This window comes from Cervus canadensis, chromosome 24 (assembly GCF_019320065.1).
Source record: "Cervus canadensis isolate Bull #8, Minnesota chromosome 24, ASM1932006v1, whole genome shotgun sequence".
NCBI lineage: Eukaryota > Metazoa > Chordata > Mammalia > Artiodactyla > Cervidae > Cervus > Cervus canadensis.
The window spans coordinates 4898473-4916624 of NC_057409.1; the positions used below are offsets into that span (position 1 = coordinate 4898473).

At 41.7% G+C, this 18152-nt stretch overlaps 1 protein-coding gene across 5 annotated transcripts in view; it reads right to left on the minus strand.

Annotated features, from left to right (window-relative positions):
- Nucleotides 1–222: 222 nt before the first annotated feature.
- Nucleotides 223–18152, minus strand: part of USP48 (ubiquitin specific peptidase 48) — a 73426-nt gene continuing 55496 nt past the window's right edge. For 4 of the 5 annotated variants that reach the window (XM_043444962.1, XM_043444964.1, XM_043444961.1 and 1 more), the window contains 11 exons: nt 18017–18139; nt 17660–17721; nt 17281–17391; nt 16541–16671; nt 16070–16176; nt 12178–12282; nt 8986–9141; nt 5401–5526; nt 3932–3980; nt 1809–1835; nt 223–769 (listed from right to left, as the gene is read on the minus strand). In XM_043444962.1, coding sequence (XP_043300897.1) covers nt 747–769; nt 1809–1835; nt 3932–3980; nt 5401–5526; nt 8986–9141; nt 12178–12282; nt 16070–16176; nt 16541–16671; nt 17281–17391; nt 17660–17721; nt 18017–18139 — 1020 coding nt within the window. In that variant the 3' untranslated portion in view covers nt 223–746. The remainder of the gene's footprint in view (nt 770–1808; nt 1836–3931; nt 3981–5400; nt 5527–8985; nt 9142–12177; nt 12283–16069; nt 16177–16540; nt 16672–17280; nt 17392–17659; nt 17722–18016; nt 18140–18152) is intronic. The other variant, XM_043444963.1, reaches the window with a different exon arrangement.

Genomic DNA, 18152 nt, shown 5'->3' on the forward strand with positions numbered 1-18152 from the left:
TGCTATCACGTGCAATACATTCGCCACCCCTTCTGCAATGCATGAAAGTGAACAGCCTTGGGAGATAAAAATGACACACGAGCCCCTGGCTCATTGCAGGAGACACACAGGTGCCACCTCCTCTTCCCAATACTGAGCGAGACCAACCACAGGCAGCGTGTGAGGGGGGTGCCCTGGGGCTGACACAGGAGTCTGATCTGAAGACACTTTCCCACAATTACAGCAAGTTCTTCACTTTCATGCTTTATTGAAAGTAAAATATGAATCAAAGACAGGTACTGGTAAGCAGGTTATGTCTCTAAAGAATCACTTTTAGTTCAGAGCAGAATGCTGTCCCATCTACTGCGATACAAATTCTTCATGGACCAATGCATCTGGTATGAAACTCGAGCAAGGAAATAGGACGGAACTGTATTCCCTCCCGCGACTATAAATCTCATATGTAAACATGATTTACTGATACTGCTACTAAACCTGCTCAGCCTCTCACTGGCCCCTTCCCTCCCACCACCCCCCTTAAATATAAAATCTGAAACATTTCCTTCAAGTCTGACGGCCTTCAGTGCAATCTGCTTTATTTGACATAAGGCATTTTGGGACAGTCACTTTTTTGAATGGTTTTCTGCCTTTTGGAAGAGTCATGTAATGGTTTAATTCTTAAATCCACCTTTTCTTTAATGCCCTAACATGTCAAACTCCTCTTCCCTTCTGGTCATTTCTGAGCAGTCAGCAAGTGTTCAAAAAGATTAATGTCCAAGTAGACCAGTACCTGGGGAAAGAAACACATGTGGAGGCACAGTTGTGAACTGCAAGGTTAAGGGTTCAAGTATCCCATCTGCATCACCAACAGGGAATATTACAACTTAGTGAGTAAGCACAGAAACCCTTTGACATTGAAAATAAGAAAATGTATCAGCAGACTCCAGGCTTTCGGCAAAAGCACATTTCTATTGAAAGCCATGTGACTCCTGTGCATTATCTTCACACAAGGTAATCAAATTTTATTGAAGCTTTCATTTGGTGGCCGTTTTTCATAAAAAAAAACAAAACAAAACAAAACAGTTCTGCTTTGTTTGTTTTGTTTTAACCACTTTGGGAGTTTCTTTGCAGTAGGAATCTGTAGACAAAAAGCTGCACTGAGAGGGAGGCTTTATTGAGGCCAGTAGCTTGACTCACTCGTTCGCAAAGAACCCCTGGTATTTGATTCAAAAATCACAACCTGTCAGGGACCTCTGGACTAGGCCACAAAGAATCAAAATGGCAACAGTTAAATCTGTAAAAGTCAAAGGTCGGAATTCAACTGTGTGCACAACCCTAGTGGCCAGGATGCAGGAGAAGGCATCGCTGTTTACCCATTTAAAGCGGTAATCCAAGAGATAGCTTAATCCTACATAGAGAAATGAAACCTTTTCACTGAACCTAATGTTCAGCAGATTCCTCTCCTCTAGTTCTTATCAGTTACAAACTGTTTTGCTCTAGGATGGGACTGATAAGAGGAACTGGAAAAAGGTTAAGTATAAAAATGAAAACGCCACTAGCTAAGTGCCCAACTTCACCCCAAAACGAGACAGAAAAGCACAGTGGACAGCTGGCAGTAGATACATCTAACACACAGGCCCGATCTGAGGCTTGAGTGCTGATACAGATAATGAAGAAGCTTGAATAAAAAATGTATTTAACTAAAATTAATTTCAGTCATGAGACTCAGATTGAATTAAATTTTAAAATCAAATTATAGGCTTCACATTAATAGAAAATTACAGTATGACTGTGACACTCATGAACAAAACATGACAAATGTAACTTACCTTTAAACCCTTCTTCTGGCATACACACTGGAAGGAAAAAAAAAAAAAAGAATTCCAAATTGAAAAGACTGTTGCTACAGACAGCAGTAAGTTCACTTCAATGCCTAAGGATGAAAAGTTTAAAATAGCTTTTAATAACCTTACTCACCTATAAAGGTTACCTTTGAAGTTACGGATAATATCAAATGACAATCTTTGTTTTCATTTTTATCAAAGCAATACATATGCATCATTGAAAAAGACAAACACTGGGAGAACCAGGGATGTGACTGGAGCCAACATTCTGCGTGACTGGGGAGGGGTGGGGGGCCCCTGCCTCCTGTCCACACTCTACAGGGAACAACTTTTGGCCTCTGCAGCCACGTCTTCTGGTATTTAACCTCTGCATTTCTAGATGCTTATGTCGCTAATTCATAATTTTTGGTAATACCTAATAGTTTCCTCAGTCAAAGACAGAACCACCTCTAACGTAACACACGGCCCCTAACCATCCTCCGGACACACTGGTATTTTTTGTCGTTAAGCCAATCTCCAGTGTTTACGCTGTTTTTTTACTCCTTAACAGTGTCCATGGTTGAACCCTCGGGGGCACCTTGGTGATCGTTCTTGTCTGGTGTGTCTCTGTCTTTCTGGGGTTGGTAACTGCTGCATTATTTATCTTTCATTTTCTCTGTACCGTCTCCGATTCAAGGGTAAACTCCACAAGACAGTCATCTGTCACTTCCACTTTTCCCAGGGAACATGCTCCAATCTGGAGTGGGAGTGCTCAACACCCACTGCAGCGCTTCACTCCTGGAACTGCCCCCCTGCCATCTTCTAGGGCATCTACTCCTGTGTTGGATCCCTGTTTTCAGGCTCCACTGTTGACTTCTTTCTTTTTACTCTCGTTTAACAGAGTACACCCTCCCAGAGTAAACGGTAGGTGAGCAAGAAATTTTTGAAGGCCTTACATTCACAGAGCCACCAAATGCGTGTAACAGAATAGTCTAGTCAGAGAATTTCAGACTGCAGCTCACACTTCCTCACTCTCTTGTGGGCACTGGCCCATTGGTTTGTCCTTGACTCTTCATCTCAGGATTATGACTGGTTTTTCCTTCCATACCTCTAGATGTTTTTAGGATCTTAATCTCTAGATTTGCCCTCAATTGTACCCGGGCCTTGGTGCTCCCGTTTTTAGTTTCATGAATTGTTTTCTGTTCTCTGAATGTTCCCAACATACAGACTCTTATTTGCTCTCTCTCATATTGTTTACAGTCACTTTTAAAGCCTTCTTGTCCTTCCTGCATTGTCTACTTCCTGTTCAGCCTGTTGACTGATGTCTTTCGGTTCCACGCTGCGCTCTGCCCTGCTGTCCGGAGTTCTCAGGCTGTCCACTTCCACCTACAGAAGTGTGAGGGACTAAAAAGATGTCTCAAAACTGTCTGGTGGGCGGTGGTGGGCATCACCCAAAGGTTACCTGGGAGATGAACTACTTCTGAAAAAGTATCTGTAGGCTGGTTCCTGGAACTGCTCTGGTTTCCCCAGAGAAGGCTCTTCCCTCCCCTGTGGGCGGTAAGAGACGGGCCGCCGGTGTTTGAACAAGGGCCTGGTCTCCCTATTTGGTAGTGACACGTCTCATTCTCACCTTACTCGTTTAATTTCTTCGAAGAAACACAAACTCCACAGGTCAAGGAGAGGCACTGAATGGACATAACGGGGAGGGCTGTGAGGATCTGTGAGGTGGTGAGTTGTCTAACTGCTTCTTACACAGCTTCCGACCTGCCTCTGGCTTCAGACCTCACTCCTATGCTCAAAGGCACCTGCGGCATCTAATTCCTGTGTACCTCCAGAGGCCCCACAATTTGAATTAGCTCTGCTTTTCGTTGACCTCTTCTATCTGCAGGCTTGTATCTGTTTCAGTTTCCTACAGTGAACTAAATAATACTACCCTTTCCTCCATTTTCTAAATTTTCATAGATACCATTCTTTAAATAGCAGTAGCTATTTAAGATTCTACCTTAGCATGGAGAAGCTTTATTCAAGCTTAAAAGTAAGAACACCATAGACTAAAGATTCAATAACTAAAACCCCACCATCATTGAACAAGTACCTCAACAAATTCCCCAAACAAACTGGTCTTTTACCTTGCATGACATCGTCCATTGCAGCATAATCTGCAATTGGTTCATCAGCCTAGAAAACAAATGAAGACAATTCAAAACCGCAAGGGAATGGAAGCCAGGATGAGAATGCCCAACCTCCTAACACAAAAGGCTGGCCCCGGAGTTGACCAGTATGTTGCTCCCAGACACAAACACTGTCCAGGGGAAAACAGGGTTCAAGCCAGAGCTGGCGACGTCCACAATTAACAAATGATGCCCTGTCAATGGTGGATTGAGACTCACCACCCCCTTAACTGCACAGACTGCACACTCGATGTGGCATTGCTTTCTTGCCCCTCAAACACCTTTAGATACAGAAGGGTTCAAATATCCTCATTTAATGGATATGATTTCAGGTGCCAATGATGACAGCGTGAGTTGGGAGAAGTAAAATCAGTATGGTCCTTGAAAAATGCCGATTAGGTTAAAAATACATTTTCATCCTTCCCCACCATCAAGAATAAAACAGCCATGTCCTTTTAAAGGCAGAAGCGAGTGCTGAGTCAAAGCTTATGGTAGGATTAGCTTCAAGGGCAAAGAGGACAACAACCAATACAGACTCCAGTTGCCCACCTGAAGTGCAAACCCATTAGTGACACAGGCTGCTTCTAGGATTTTAGATCAGGCTCTTCTGATTCAGCAAAAAAAAACAGGTTTTCAGAGTTAATTTCACAGAACCTACAGTTCCAAGAAAAGCAAGCAGAGGGAGGGGGCGGGGAGCAGGATGAGGGGCGTGTGTGTGTGCGTGTGAAGGGCCAGATATGGACCCGCATCACCACTTCCAGGGCCTGACTTTATCTGGCCAGAATTGAAGCTCTGCCTACGAACAACATACTCCCCAGTTCAAAAACCTGCAGAATATTCTAACACATCATGCAGGGGGGATGCTTCTAGCCACCCAGAAACAACAGTGACAATCAGGCCCTGCCTGAGGGAGAGTAGACCTGGGCTAACCAGGCTGGTTCAATGAATCTTCATCCGTGACAAAGTCTCAGAAGCCCCGGGTTTCTAAAAACACACCTACCTCTTTTAAACCTTTTCTCTCCAAGGTCAATTTTCATGCCCTGGATAAGAATCTCACTAAGCCAACCAAAAGTATTTTGATTACTGTGGCCAAGCCTTGAGTCTTATGTTTCTTTTCGAGCTTAACTAGCTGGTACTTCTGAGGAGGGGGGGATGTTTTAATAGGTAGAAGTACAGTTAAGTAATTCACTGATCCAGAATTTAGGGAGGAGGTTAAATCTAGATTATTTTAAACAAGAATTATGAAAAGCCCGCAAGACCCAGTGACTGTCATGACCGAGTCTCTTGAGGCTCACCCAGAGAGGCAGCAGACTCACAGAAGTAGCTTCTTACCACACCTGCCAAGGACCTGGGAACTGTAACCACCACCGCACCCAGTTTACACAGGAGAATCCCCTGAATCCCTCAGGTACAGAGCCGTTCCTTACCTTTAACAAAATCACAGATTCAGGAATGACGCCTAGAGTTCCGAGGGTGGCACAGTCATCGCTTAAAATCTTTCCATCAATTGACAGGTTCTGGTCAAAAGGAGCAACTGAAAACGCATGCATGATCTGTGCCAATATAAAAGAAACAAAGGTTTGTATAAAACAAAATACTGAGACTTAATACCCTGTGTGAATAAATAATTCTCAGGAAGAAATAAAAGACTTCAGAATACAAAAGATACTACGGTTTGCAATCAACCCACTTGCTTCATTCCTATTGAAATTGTAATCCCAATGTATCTGGGAACATCCTTAGGAGGCCTGTTAGGGAATCAGGAGACAGTTTACCCCCAGGTCCTTTTGTTCTGCATCTTACAACCCCTCGGTGGGTGCGGGTGCGGAGAAATCAAAGAAGTGGAAGGTGGGGCTGGGCTGACAGTCACTCTGGTTACAAGGCGTGGGCACAGCTGTTACGGTCGCTCCCACTGTGCCCAGGTCCCACATCCTTTTAATAATCAAATCAATTTTAAATTCTTTCATAAGACCATCTCTAAATTAACCAGCAGGCTGTCTGGACTTTTCTCTTTGATTCCCTTCTGTGAGCAGTCTGGAATACAAACTTTAGCCGTTAGGACTGCCACATATTCTTAGACTGAGTCTTGCCTCTAGGAGTCAAATATGAATTTCTTAAGGGTAGGGACCATGTACTCCACCCCAGTTCTAGCCAAGTGTTAAACATTATTTTCAAATGCAGAAAAATGAAAAAAAAAATTTTTTTAAATCACATCCAGGTAGTAAATACCAGTGAGAAGTAAGGAGGAGTTGGGCTCATGGAGGCACACATAGATACCTTCAGCGATACGTTCTAATTCTCCACTTGGGTGTGTTCCGGGGTATTCATTTTATTATGCTGAACACCTGAGTTACATAGTCACTAAATGTGCTCCACTACACGTATCTTTTGTTATACCAATATCCACGATGCTATAGGGAAATCATTCTACCCTTTTATGCACTGATTCTGCTCTTTGAAAAAAATCCAGAAAAACAAAACAAGCAGCCCTGACCCACGTCTGCATAGAATTGGGCCCAAGAGCTGTATAAGCTGGGAAGACCCTGACCAGAAAAGTGATTTTAAATAACAGCACACAAGTAAATAAGAAGAGGGATAACAACCCTGGCCTCCTCCCTGTTAGGCCAGATTCATAACTGAACTTCTCCAAAGGACCTCAGGCCCTGAGTGGGGAGCAGAGGCTGATTAAACAGGGATCATCGCCGATCCTTCTGTGGAACAACTGAGCCTATTTCTGGTGAGAAAGGACAGTTCTACCGAAGCCAGCCCAGCACATGGGCATCAGGCAGAGGCAGCAGCTCCGGGTTCATAAACATGACCCAGGAAGAAGAAAGCACAGCGGTGGAGAAGGTGTTCTGCTATCAACTTTAACGTAGGCAACGTCTGTGCGCCATCGCAGAGAACGGACAAACAGCAAATACCTCTAGACACGAGAACGTTCACGGACGGGTGGAGGCTCATACTTTGTATTTTGAGCCCACAGACAAGGACATTTCAATTCATTCAATACCTAATGAAGATTCATTACACCGTGTGTTGAATATTGTGCTAGGTATTGGAACTATAACGGTGAGGAGTAATCCCACCCCAGAGAGGTCCAGAGGCAACAAACCACACAGTGGGGATGTGGCAGAAAGCATATCCAGGAGCCGGCAGAGGTCGCAAGGGAGAAGCACGCTGTGTAACTGAAGGCCAGACAGGTTCTGCGGAAGAGCTGTGTGAAAGATGAACAGTGCTTCCTAGTGAGGGGAAAGTGCTATTTCAGAGTGCGAGAACAGGCCAAGAAGGGCCTGGAAGTCTATGGCCTGCAGTATGATAATTCATAAACCGTTAAGTGCAAAGAGAATGCTTCAGGAGAATTAGCATTCTACAGGTCTGTGTGAAGCCTAACAGGAACAAGGAAAGCTCTGTTCCTACAGCTTCATGCTGCCTGCTGTGACGTGCGTGCGTGCAGGGGTATTTATTGGCTGAAATGAGGAAATGCAATAAGCAAGTTAGGAAAATTTCCTCCTTCCTAAGGCGGGCAATACCACCCGCTCAAAATCCATCTTTGGGAACATGGAATAAAACAATTAAATACTGAAGATGTTTTAAGAAAAGGGATGAATTTGTACTTCATTTACATTATGGCCTCATAGGTGGATGAATTAAGCAACTATAAATGGGTATGGTCGCTATCCTATTAACCTGGAAATGTGGTCTACCCTAGGGAAGAGGCGCCGTGAAACAAAACATGCACTATGTGCTTGAAAACTGACCCACCACCACCAGCTGAGGCTCACACGCATGCCCACCACAGCTGGAACAGTGCTCAGGTGGCCGGGCAAAAAGGTCCCGTCTACCGGGAGGTTTTGAAAGCACCGCCATGGAGTGCTGAGGGGGAATTACGTTTCACTGCCCTGTGACTGTCTGGTCACAGTGGTCCTCCACGCAAGGGAGGGAGAGGAGAGGAAGGACGCGGCACAGGGGCCATCTGAGACACGCACTCAGGGGGTTTCCTGCGCAGAGCTGCTGCCTTCTGACAGCTCGTCTGTGCAGGTAACATGCCCCAAGATGGAGGCTCTTTCTGCTGACTTTTGATTTACTCTTTTAAAAGGGCAAGTCCACAATAAAGGCAGCACAGGCTCTGACAATGTCTTGATCCACAGGGGCTGTTCCTGTAATTTAAAGGTTTTGAATGTTTTGAGGTTTACCACTGGCAAGCAGAAAGCTGGTGACAGAAACAAGCTTTCTCAGATGTAAAAGCTACAATAACAGAATAAAGATATTACGCCAACACATTTATTTTCAGAGCCATGGGTTCAACCAAGGGAAATAATGTTCCCAGGACAATCTGGAACACAGAACACCCTCAAAGGAAGCCTATACTTTTGCCTCAATTACAACGATAAATATCAGCACAAGGAAAAATGCATAACCAGTAAACTATGCCACATGAAAGTAGCAAAGAGGGAAACTGGGTCAACTTTTGGGATCTGTATCAGGGACTAAAACAGATAAGGGGCCAAATTTTTTTTTTTTTTTCCACGGACATCTTGAATGTATCAGCCTCTTTCCTGGGTTTTGGGATGTACCACTGGCATCCTCATTTACAGTACTTTCGTGCTGCTACCAGGAAACAATGCCATGAGGCACTTTCATCACTCATCCACTGCCTAGATGTGCAAAAGCAATGGGGGTGAAGAGGGGTGGAGTGGGATGAGACTAGAAATGATCTAAAATGAACCATTAAATGGATGCCAATATTTCTCTTCATTATTGGAAAGCTACTCAGAACTGCTCAAGGCTTCACAATGCCCAAAACACTTCCCTCTTCACAGATTCTTGGCTAATTTTGAAAACTTTGAAGCTCTTTCTAAAGGAAGAGTTATTTGAATTTGGGGACCCGACAAGTATTATTCTAAACTCAAAAATGCCCCCTCCCAACAGCTCAATACTTAGGTGCAAAGCAGAAACTCGCGAAGGTCCTCTAAGTGCAGGGCATGATTAAAAAGAGGCTGTACTTTCCTCACCTGAATCTTCAGCTCTTTCAGTGTCTGATTTGCAGAAACAAGGAGCGCCTTCTCCCCACGAACTTTCCTGTGCCGCATGCTCCGCCGGATGACCTGCTTCTGATAGGCTGTATAATTCTGGTGGGAGATCTTTTGCCGTTTTGTTCCTCCATTGCTCTACAGAGATCCAGAGAAATGCAACGAAATTACCCACACCATGACCCTGCCCAAACTTCACAACACAAGCAGAAGCACTGTATCAGCATGTTAACCATTTGAGATTCGGTTCCATCTGTGAGTAGGAGCTCACTGAAGGTTCTTAGAAGGCTCAGACCAAAACTGAAAAAATTAAACTGCCTGAACTGCATACAAGCTCCAGGATGTAAAAATGCGTGTATCATAAAAAGGGCATTTAAGGGGGGGGCGGGGGCCAGAAAAAGGAAACAAAGCAGAAGGGAAAGTCTGACCTTAAGTCGGAAAAACACAGTTATGGTACATTGAATCCTAATCTGTGTATTAAACATTTTCTTCTTTTAGTGAATGACACAGATGCTAACTATAAACTGCAGAGAACTTTAAAAATCTTAGGTTTGCCTTTAAAAAATATAGGTTTGCCTTTGAAATTGCAAAAATGTTTGACTTGAAACTAATCAAATATTTAGATCCAGCTTGTAAATCACAGAAAATAGAGGGGAGAGAAATAAGTTAAAAGGAGTAACAAGAGGCAATCAGCTGAATCTAGAATGTGAGACAATCTGCTCAGTACAAGAAAAGGAACTGGTCTCTAGTCAATGTCAAAATGGAAAAGAAAAGGGGGCAGAGGCAAGGTAACTGTTCTGGAAAAAAGTCTGAAGTGATATAAAACAATGTGTATCTTGGTTGCATGCTGGTTTGAGGAGGAAAAATTGTTTAAGGCACATATGGGATAGCTGAAGAAATCTGATCACAGGTAAACAGGATATTGCCTTTTTTGATAAGAACTGATTTAAGAACTTAAGAGGTGAAATGCCATGATGGGCACAATTTAAAGATGGTTGAGCAAAAAGTACCGGCATATGTAATATATACTGTACTAATTTTAAGCAAAAAATAATAGATGAAAACCAAATATTTCTCTAAAATACTCTAATAAATGCCTCATCAATAGGTTAACAACCAGATAAGATTCTTCTGCTAACCAAGCCACGGAATGAATGAAACAAGATTTTTAAAACACTCTTTTGCCCTGGTTTAATTAAATCTGGATGAGGTAAACCCCCAGGCTCCGGCTCTGGTCTCCACAGTTCTCACTGAGAGTCAGCTGTGCATAATCAGAGCAGTTTCGGGGTCACTATGGACACAGATGCCACATATTCATTATCAATGGAGCGCCAGAGATTCACAAAGCAGAGAGGATCAGGAGGTAAACAGAACAGCATTTGTTGAGGGTGACAGTCACTGGCTAGGACGTGCACAAGGCTGGATTCAGCTCTCGCCGTGAGTCTAAAGGGGCACACAGGTGATTCAAACATAAGAAACACTGAATGTGGGAGTTGACACATTTTTCTCAATCTCAACAATTCAAAAAAAGAAAAAATGTGGGAGCTGGTAATATTTTTCTCAATCTCAACTATTAAAAAAAAAACAAAAAAACTCAAGTATTTTTCAATTGTGAAATAGGACCTAAATTTCAGCTAGGAATATAAGGGAAAATATCTATAACAACCTAAAATTTTACTTTAGAAATATAAAACACAACCAAATAAGAGCCCTGAGCATTAAGCAAGATATATTTTAAAATGAGTCTAAAAGCCTTTCCCAGAATTATATTTTTTAAAAAATCCATAGAATTTAAATCCAACTTATCTGACAAAAACCAGTCCACTGGTTTTAGAAGGCTTTCAATTACCTAAGTAATATCCAATACTGGGTGCATTATTAACCTAAATAGTAGATAAGGTCAAAGTCAAAGGAACTGGGTTGATCTAGCTTAGAGAAAAGAGGAAAGGGGATTTGTTCATGTCCATTAAGGACAAACACAAATGCACCATTTTATAAACAGGATTTAAAACAGCAATTATAGAAGCTTTGTATCGAGGTACTGCAATGTGTTCCAAAGAAAAGGTCTGAGGAGTCTGAAATTCTGAAAACACTTGACATTCTTCTGGGACCACCTACTCTTTTCAAAAAGGAAGAAGGTTACACTTTATTTTGCAAGATGAAATTTTTAAAACATTAACCAAGAGTATTACAATATCCAAAGAATGAGAGGAAAGACAGAAGAAAATTCAAAGTATAAAGATAACTATGGCACTATGGCATAAAAAACAATGTTCTCTGACAAATATTCTCTATCATATTTATAAAGGGGAGATCTGTTGCCATCTGCATTTGAGGTACAGAATAGCAATTTAAAAACTGCTATAGTTATGACAACAATGGATAAAACTAGCCATTCAAAAAAGTTAGTTTCCCAAAAATCTCATCACTTGAAAATGTTTTTAAAAGTTTTCTAAGCAACCCTTGGGCTGATAAGGAAAGCCTGAAATGACAGAAATAAGAACAATATATTATATATATATATAGTATATTGTATTTATTTTAATATATATATAAATATAAAACTTCACAAATTGATTTACAAAGTTCACTGGAAGAACAGATTCTAAACTGATTATTAAACCATACTCCCAAACAAGAGGGGTAGAAATACCATAACAAAATCCGAAAAATACATAATTTTAATAGAAGAATTTAAGGTCATCACAATGAAAAATCAAAGACTAATGTTGCTTCTAGTCACCTGACTAACAACTTTATAGAGACCTGAAAGTCTCTTCTATAAACTCCAGTATTATAAATGCTATTATGTGTTTTGTTTGTAATGAGAGAAGTTGAGTTTAGTAATTTTTTCATACATAAATATTCCATGATTAAGCAGCAAACCAGGATAATAGTTAGTTTAAGTCTTTTTTCCAGGTAAAAATTTAATCATTGCAGTGTATTTTAGCACCGCTTCTTTAATAGCAATTAATTCTGGAGTGTCATAGTCCATGACTTTTCATGAGAAATCAGGACAGCTATAGCATGCTACCCAACGAAGAAAAGAGGGGAAAAAGGGTCCTGAGGACCAACATCGCATACAGGCTACAGAGAGATGTCCAAGAGCTTGGAGTGACTGCTTTCGGAGCAGTGGAAGGTATAACAACAATGAAGAGCAGCTTCAACACATACTTGATTAAAGTCTGGATCTTTTTCTCCATCCAGTTTAGCTTCTTCCTTATCCTCCTCTGTTTCAGAACTACTCACATTTAGCTCTGGAGCTGAATCCTTCATCACCTGAATGCGCCAGAAAAGAGAGAAGTAGGTCAGACCCTAGGGAGGCAAGCTATGGAGACGGTGGAGCTTTGACAGCACAACTTTATCAATGGCGAGGTAATGGATCAGACAGAGGATCAAGACACGCGGGCGCTCTTGTTTTCTGTGCTCTTTGAACATGTTAGTTTTATCCTAACACAGGATAAAGAGAACGGATGAAATACCGCTACCAAAACTAAAAAATAACAAGAAATCTTTTCCTAAACTGGATATTTTACACTAGATAGCAATATATACATGTTCGAGGAGGTACAAAAGACACAAGAAAATATTAGGGGAAAAACAGACATTTTTACTCATCCATTTTCCCAGCAAACAAGGTCATGAGGGCTCCTGAATTCAACTTCTGAGGCAGAGCCCTAGATCATCAGAGAATGATCTGTAATGTACCCTTCTAAAATTAATGTCAAGTTTGGCAAAAATCATCAAATAAAATGCATCTATTTTGTCTTTAATTCCAAAAACCCCGGAATCAAATTAATGAGGTGTCCAGAGAACTGGGTCAGGATCTACCTAAGAGCCATACTTAATATAGTGAAAATGCTCCAAAAACAGTCCACAGTAACACCCTGCTTCCAAAATATACCCAAATCTATGTTTCACCTACTCTTCAGGTCAACCAATACAAGAGGCTCTACAGAGGTCTTTCTTATTTCTGTTCTGTCCATACCAACTCCAAATACAATGGCCAGGGTGACATTTTGAAAGCATAAATGAGATCACACCATGACCGCCCTTGAAATTTCAACGGCTTACATCTAGACTTTGAACAAAGATCCCAAATCCCTGGTATGACATATAAAATCCAATTAAAATTTTTGATTCCTTCTCACACATCGCCTTCCCTCCTTGGGAGAAACTTCTCTCTACATCAATGCCGCCCACTATGGGAGTGAGAGGTGACAGAGGTCTGTTGAAGTTAAAACCACATAAAAACCCGGTTCCTCAAGTCACCCCAGTGGCGTTTCAGATGCTCCACAGTCAAGGGTGGCTGGTGGCTACAATGCAGATAAAGAACACCTCCGTCACCGCAGAAGCTTCCACGAGGCAGTGCTGCTCTAGACAGGACGACTGACTCTACTGCTCGAGGACGCCAGGCTCACGCTCCCGCCTGGCCTACATGTCACAGGCAGGGTCTCTGACAGCCAAGGCTCAGGTAAAACAACTCCTCCAGGGCGTCTTTCCCACCCCCTGCCGATGTAACAGGGCACCCCCGCCTCGGTCAGTCAAATGATCCACTCTGCTAGATTTCCTTCAAAATGCTGTTCTTGTGTAGAATCATCTTATGCATCTGTGGCTTATTCTTGACCTACCTCACTAGGTACAGATAGTCTCGATGGTAGGTACAGTGGTTTTCTGCACCATCTGTATCCCAAGACAGTTCTTAGCACACAGTTGGCATTCAATCAACATTGTGTATCGAAATCAACAACTGACTAGACCCACATAAGGCTTCCCTGTGTCTCAGCTGGTAAAGAATCCGCCCACAATGCAGGAGACCTGGGTTCGATCCCTGGGTCGGGAAAATCCCCTGGAGAAGGGAACGGCTACCCACTCCAGTATTCTGGCCTGGAGAATTCCACAGACTGTGTTCATGGGGTCACAAAGAGTTGGACACGACTGAGTGACTTTCACCTCACTTCACTTCAGACCCACATAAGAAAAGTCTTCTTAAGTGAACAATGCAAACAAACAAATAGAAGAAAACAACAGAATGGGAAATACTAGAGATACCAAGGCAAGATTTGAAGCAAAGATGGGCACAGTAAGGGACACAAAAGGCCAAACACTTAACAGAAGCAGAAGAGATTAAGAAGAGATGGCAAGAATACACAGAAGAACTTTACAAAAATTCTTAATGTCCTGGATAACCATGATGGTGTGGTCACTCACCTAGAGCCAGATACCCTGCAGTGTGAAGTCAAGGGGACCTTAGGAAGCATTACTATGAACAAAGCTAGAGAAGGTGATGGAACTCCAGTCGAGCTATTTCAAATCCTAAAAGATGATGCTGTTAAAGTGCTGCACTCAATATGCCAGTAAACTTCTCTGGTGGCTTAGACGGTAAAGCATCTGCCTACAATGAGGGAGACCCAGGTTCGATCCCTGGGTCGGGAAGATCTCCTGGAGAAGGAAATGGCGACCCACTCCAGTATTCTTGCCTGGAAAATCCCATGGATGGAGGAACCTGGTAGGCTACAGTCCACAGGACTGCAAAGAGTCGGACATAACTGAGCGACTTCACTTCATTTCACTTCCGCAGTGGCCACAGGACTGGAAAAGGTTAGTTTTCATTTCATTCCCAAAGAAAAGCAATGACAAAGAATGTCCAAACTACTGTACACTGCACTCATTTCACACATTAGCAAGGTAATGCTCAAAATCCTTCAAGCTAGGCTTCAAAGTATATGAACAAGCTGTTCCAGATGTACAAGCTGTATTTAGAAAAGGCAGAGGAACCAGAGATCAAATTGCCAACATCTGCTGGATCAAATAAAAAGCAAGACTTCCAGAAAAACATCCATTTTCTGTTTTATTGACTACACCACACTGTTTTACTGACTACACCTTTGACCTTGTGGATTACAACAATGTGGACAATTCTTCAGGAGATGGGAATACCAGATCACCTTACCTACTTCTTGACAAACTTGTATGCAGGAAAAGAAGCAACAGTTAGAACAGGATATGGAACAACAGAATGGTTCAGAATTGGGAAAGGAGTAAGTCAAAGCTGTATACTGTCACCCTGCTTATTTAACTTATATGCAGAGTACATCATGGAAATGCTGGGCTGGATGAATCACAAGCTGGAATCAAGACTGCCAGGAGAAACAACCACGACCTCAGATATGCAGATGATACCACTCTAAAGGCAGAAAGCAAAGAGGAACTAAAGAACCTCTTGATGAGAATGAAAGTGGAGAGTGAAAAAGCTGGCTTAAAACTCAACATTCAGAAAACTAAGATGATGGCATCTGGTCCCATCACTTCATGGTAAATACATGGGGAAAATGTGGAAACAGTGACAGATTTTATTTTCTTGGACTCCAGAATCACTGCAGATGGCGACTGCAGCCATGAAATTAAAAGACACTTGGTCCTTGGAAGGAAAGCTATGGCAAACCAAGACACTGTATTAAAAAGCAGAGACGTCACTTTGCCAACAAAGATCCATATAATCAAAGCTATGGTTTTTCCAGTGGTCACGTATGGATTTGAGAGTTGGACCATAAAGAAGAATTGATGTTTTTGAATTTTGCATTGTGGTGCTAGAGAAGACACTTGAGAGAGATCAAACCAGTCAACCCTAAAGGAAATCAATCCTGAATATTCACTGGAAGGACTGATGCTAAAGCTCCAATACTTTGCCCACCTGATGCTAAGAAGACTCATTGGAAGAGACCCTGATGCTGGGAAAGATTGAAGATGGGAGGAGAAGGGGATGACAGAGGATGAGATGGGTGGATGGCATCACTGACTCAGTGGATATAGGTCTGAGCAAACTCTGGGAGACAGTGAAGGGCAGGGAAGCCTGGCGTGCTGCAGTCCATGGGGCCACAAAGAGTTGAACATGACTTAGTGACCAAACAACAGACCCACATGAATTGGTGTAACTATTCCTTTTCCATTCCAGTCCGATGGCTCCACCCTTCAAAGGCAACTCCAGGCAGTACTCAGTGAAAATCAAACAAGTCAAAAAGCAAGCTTGATCGTTACTAGTCACGGCCACAAGAGGGACTGGTACCTTCTTATTATCCACAACTTTATGGACGTAGATGGTGGCTTGAGTGTATTCACGCAGGTCCCTCTGCTGTTGACACAATAAGCCTTCTCGACATTCTGGACAGAGTTCTAAGAAGAAAAAAGGTTTTTTTTTTTTTTTTTTTTAAAAAAAAAAAGGTAAAATAGCAGTGGCTGAGGAATTACTATCAAAGAATGAAAGATCTAAAGGAACATTTCAAAGTTACCAGAGAGTATTTATCAAACTACTACTCCTATTTTTTAACGGCTGTATTTTATTATATGCAAATAAGTAAATTCATTTACTCTCAACAAACATACAAATACGGTCATTGTATGACACTTTCCAGCTAAGGAATATAGAATGGACTACCACGAATCTTTAAGTAGAGAAGACAATACTGACATACTCTTTCCCTCCCTGTTAAAACTGTAACTTTTAACTACATAAACCAAGAGCGGTATGAATACTTACTAGGCTCAGAAATATACTGTGTTTCTGAAGGGTTTGCATCTCCTCCTTCAGTTCTCGTGATTTTAATTATATGATCCACGACAAAGAGCTTTTGTATCATTTGCCACTCACTGGGCCATATGAGAGCTATACTGTGCAAAAAAACACAACATGCTTTAAGACACAAGGACATAATCCATCTGTAAACCAAAACTATCAAAACCTCTATTTAATACAAAGAAATTAAGAAGGAAAAGATACACCAACAGGAATGGTAGTTTTTCAAATAAAAGTACACTATAACTTTCTTTTGTATGAAAAAAAAGCAGTGAAACTAAATGTACTGGAGTCACGTGAATCACCATGGCTAAACCTCAAAAACCAAAGCTGAGCAAAGACGTTAGCTACAGAGGGTAATGACATAACCTAGAGACACTGTCCTGGGTACTAGCAATTTCTAAGGAGAAAGCACAGCTCCAGGAAGGAGAGGGGAGAAATAAGAGCAGGCAGCCTGAGGCAGTCTCCTGACTTTCATGGAGAAGCAGTCTTTTTTTCCAGTATATGTGCTGCCAAAGCGAGCACAAGAAGCAGTCTTTTTTTAAAAAAAAAAAGACAAGTCACCCTCTAGTTATACCAGAGGAAATAATCCCACAATTCAAGAAAAGATCAGTTCTTAAAATAGACTATGTCAGACGAGACATTTCCTAAACACATTCTATTAATCATCAGAAACAAACATCGCATGAAGAGAAGAAACTCACAGTTTAGAATCTTCTTTGGTCATGGAAGCAAATGTAAACATGAGGCCCCCGTGGGGACACAGGAGAGCGCTATTTCCAACCGATGATACAGGACTGCACCTGGTGGGTTTCCTACTCAAAGGAAAAAAGGACGATCAATATACTTCACTATGGCATGACTGAAGAGGTTTTTTATGATTATTTTAAAATTAGAGACATTTTTCAAGGATATTAATAATTAAATGTACTTCTCAGGGTTATTCATTTAAATTCTCAGAAAAAAAGGTTTCAGTATAGGCTATTATAGTAAAAAGTAAGGTACCATGATCACGATTCATGAATTTAAAATACTGTATAAGCGACAATAAAAAAAGGGAAATGGGTAACCTTTGGTATCTACCTGACAAATTTTCGCCACTCTTCTACAAAGAACTGTGACACAATGTAGAGGACATCTGTTTCCTGGAACAGAAAAATCAGACAAAAGTATCTATTAACTCACTGCATTCGTAACCTAAATCCTATAGAGAAAACGTCTCCATATACTGTGGGTTTTCCCTTTCAAGTTCATTAATAAAATGGAAATAGAGCCCTCTAATAAGCAACCCAAGGAACAGTCGAATCCTCCAGATTAGAAAACTACACAAATGTAAGAAAAAGACGATCTCATTATTCTGAAAGCACTGTTCTCTCAGGAACTTGGCAAGGGCCTTACAAAGGTGAGATGCACTCTACCCCTTTGTGGGAATCATTATACCTCTGGCCAGTTACTGAGACACGGTCTGTTTTTGTCCTGGAACAAATTTGGAAGAGAAGTTTTCTGCTCGTTTGCAATCATCTTATGTAAGGCTTCATTTTCTTCCCCTTCTCTTTCTAAAATCTGAAAGAGAAGC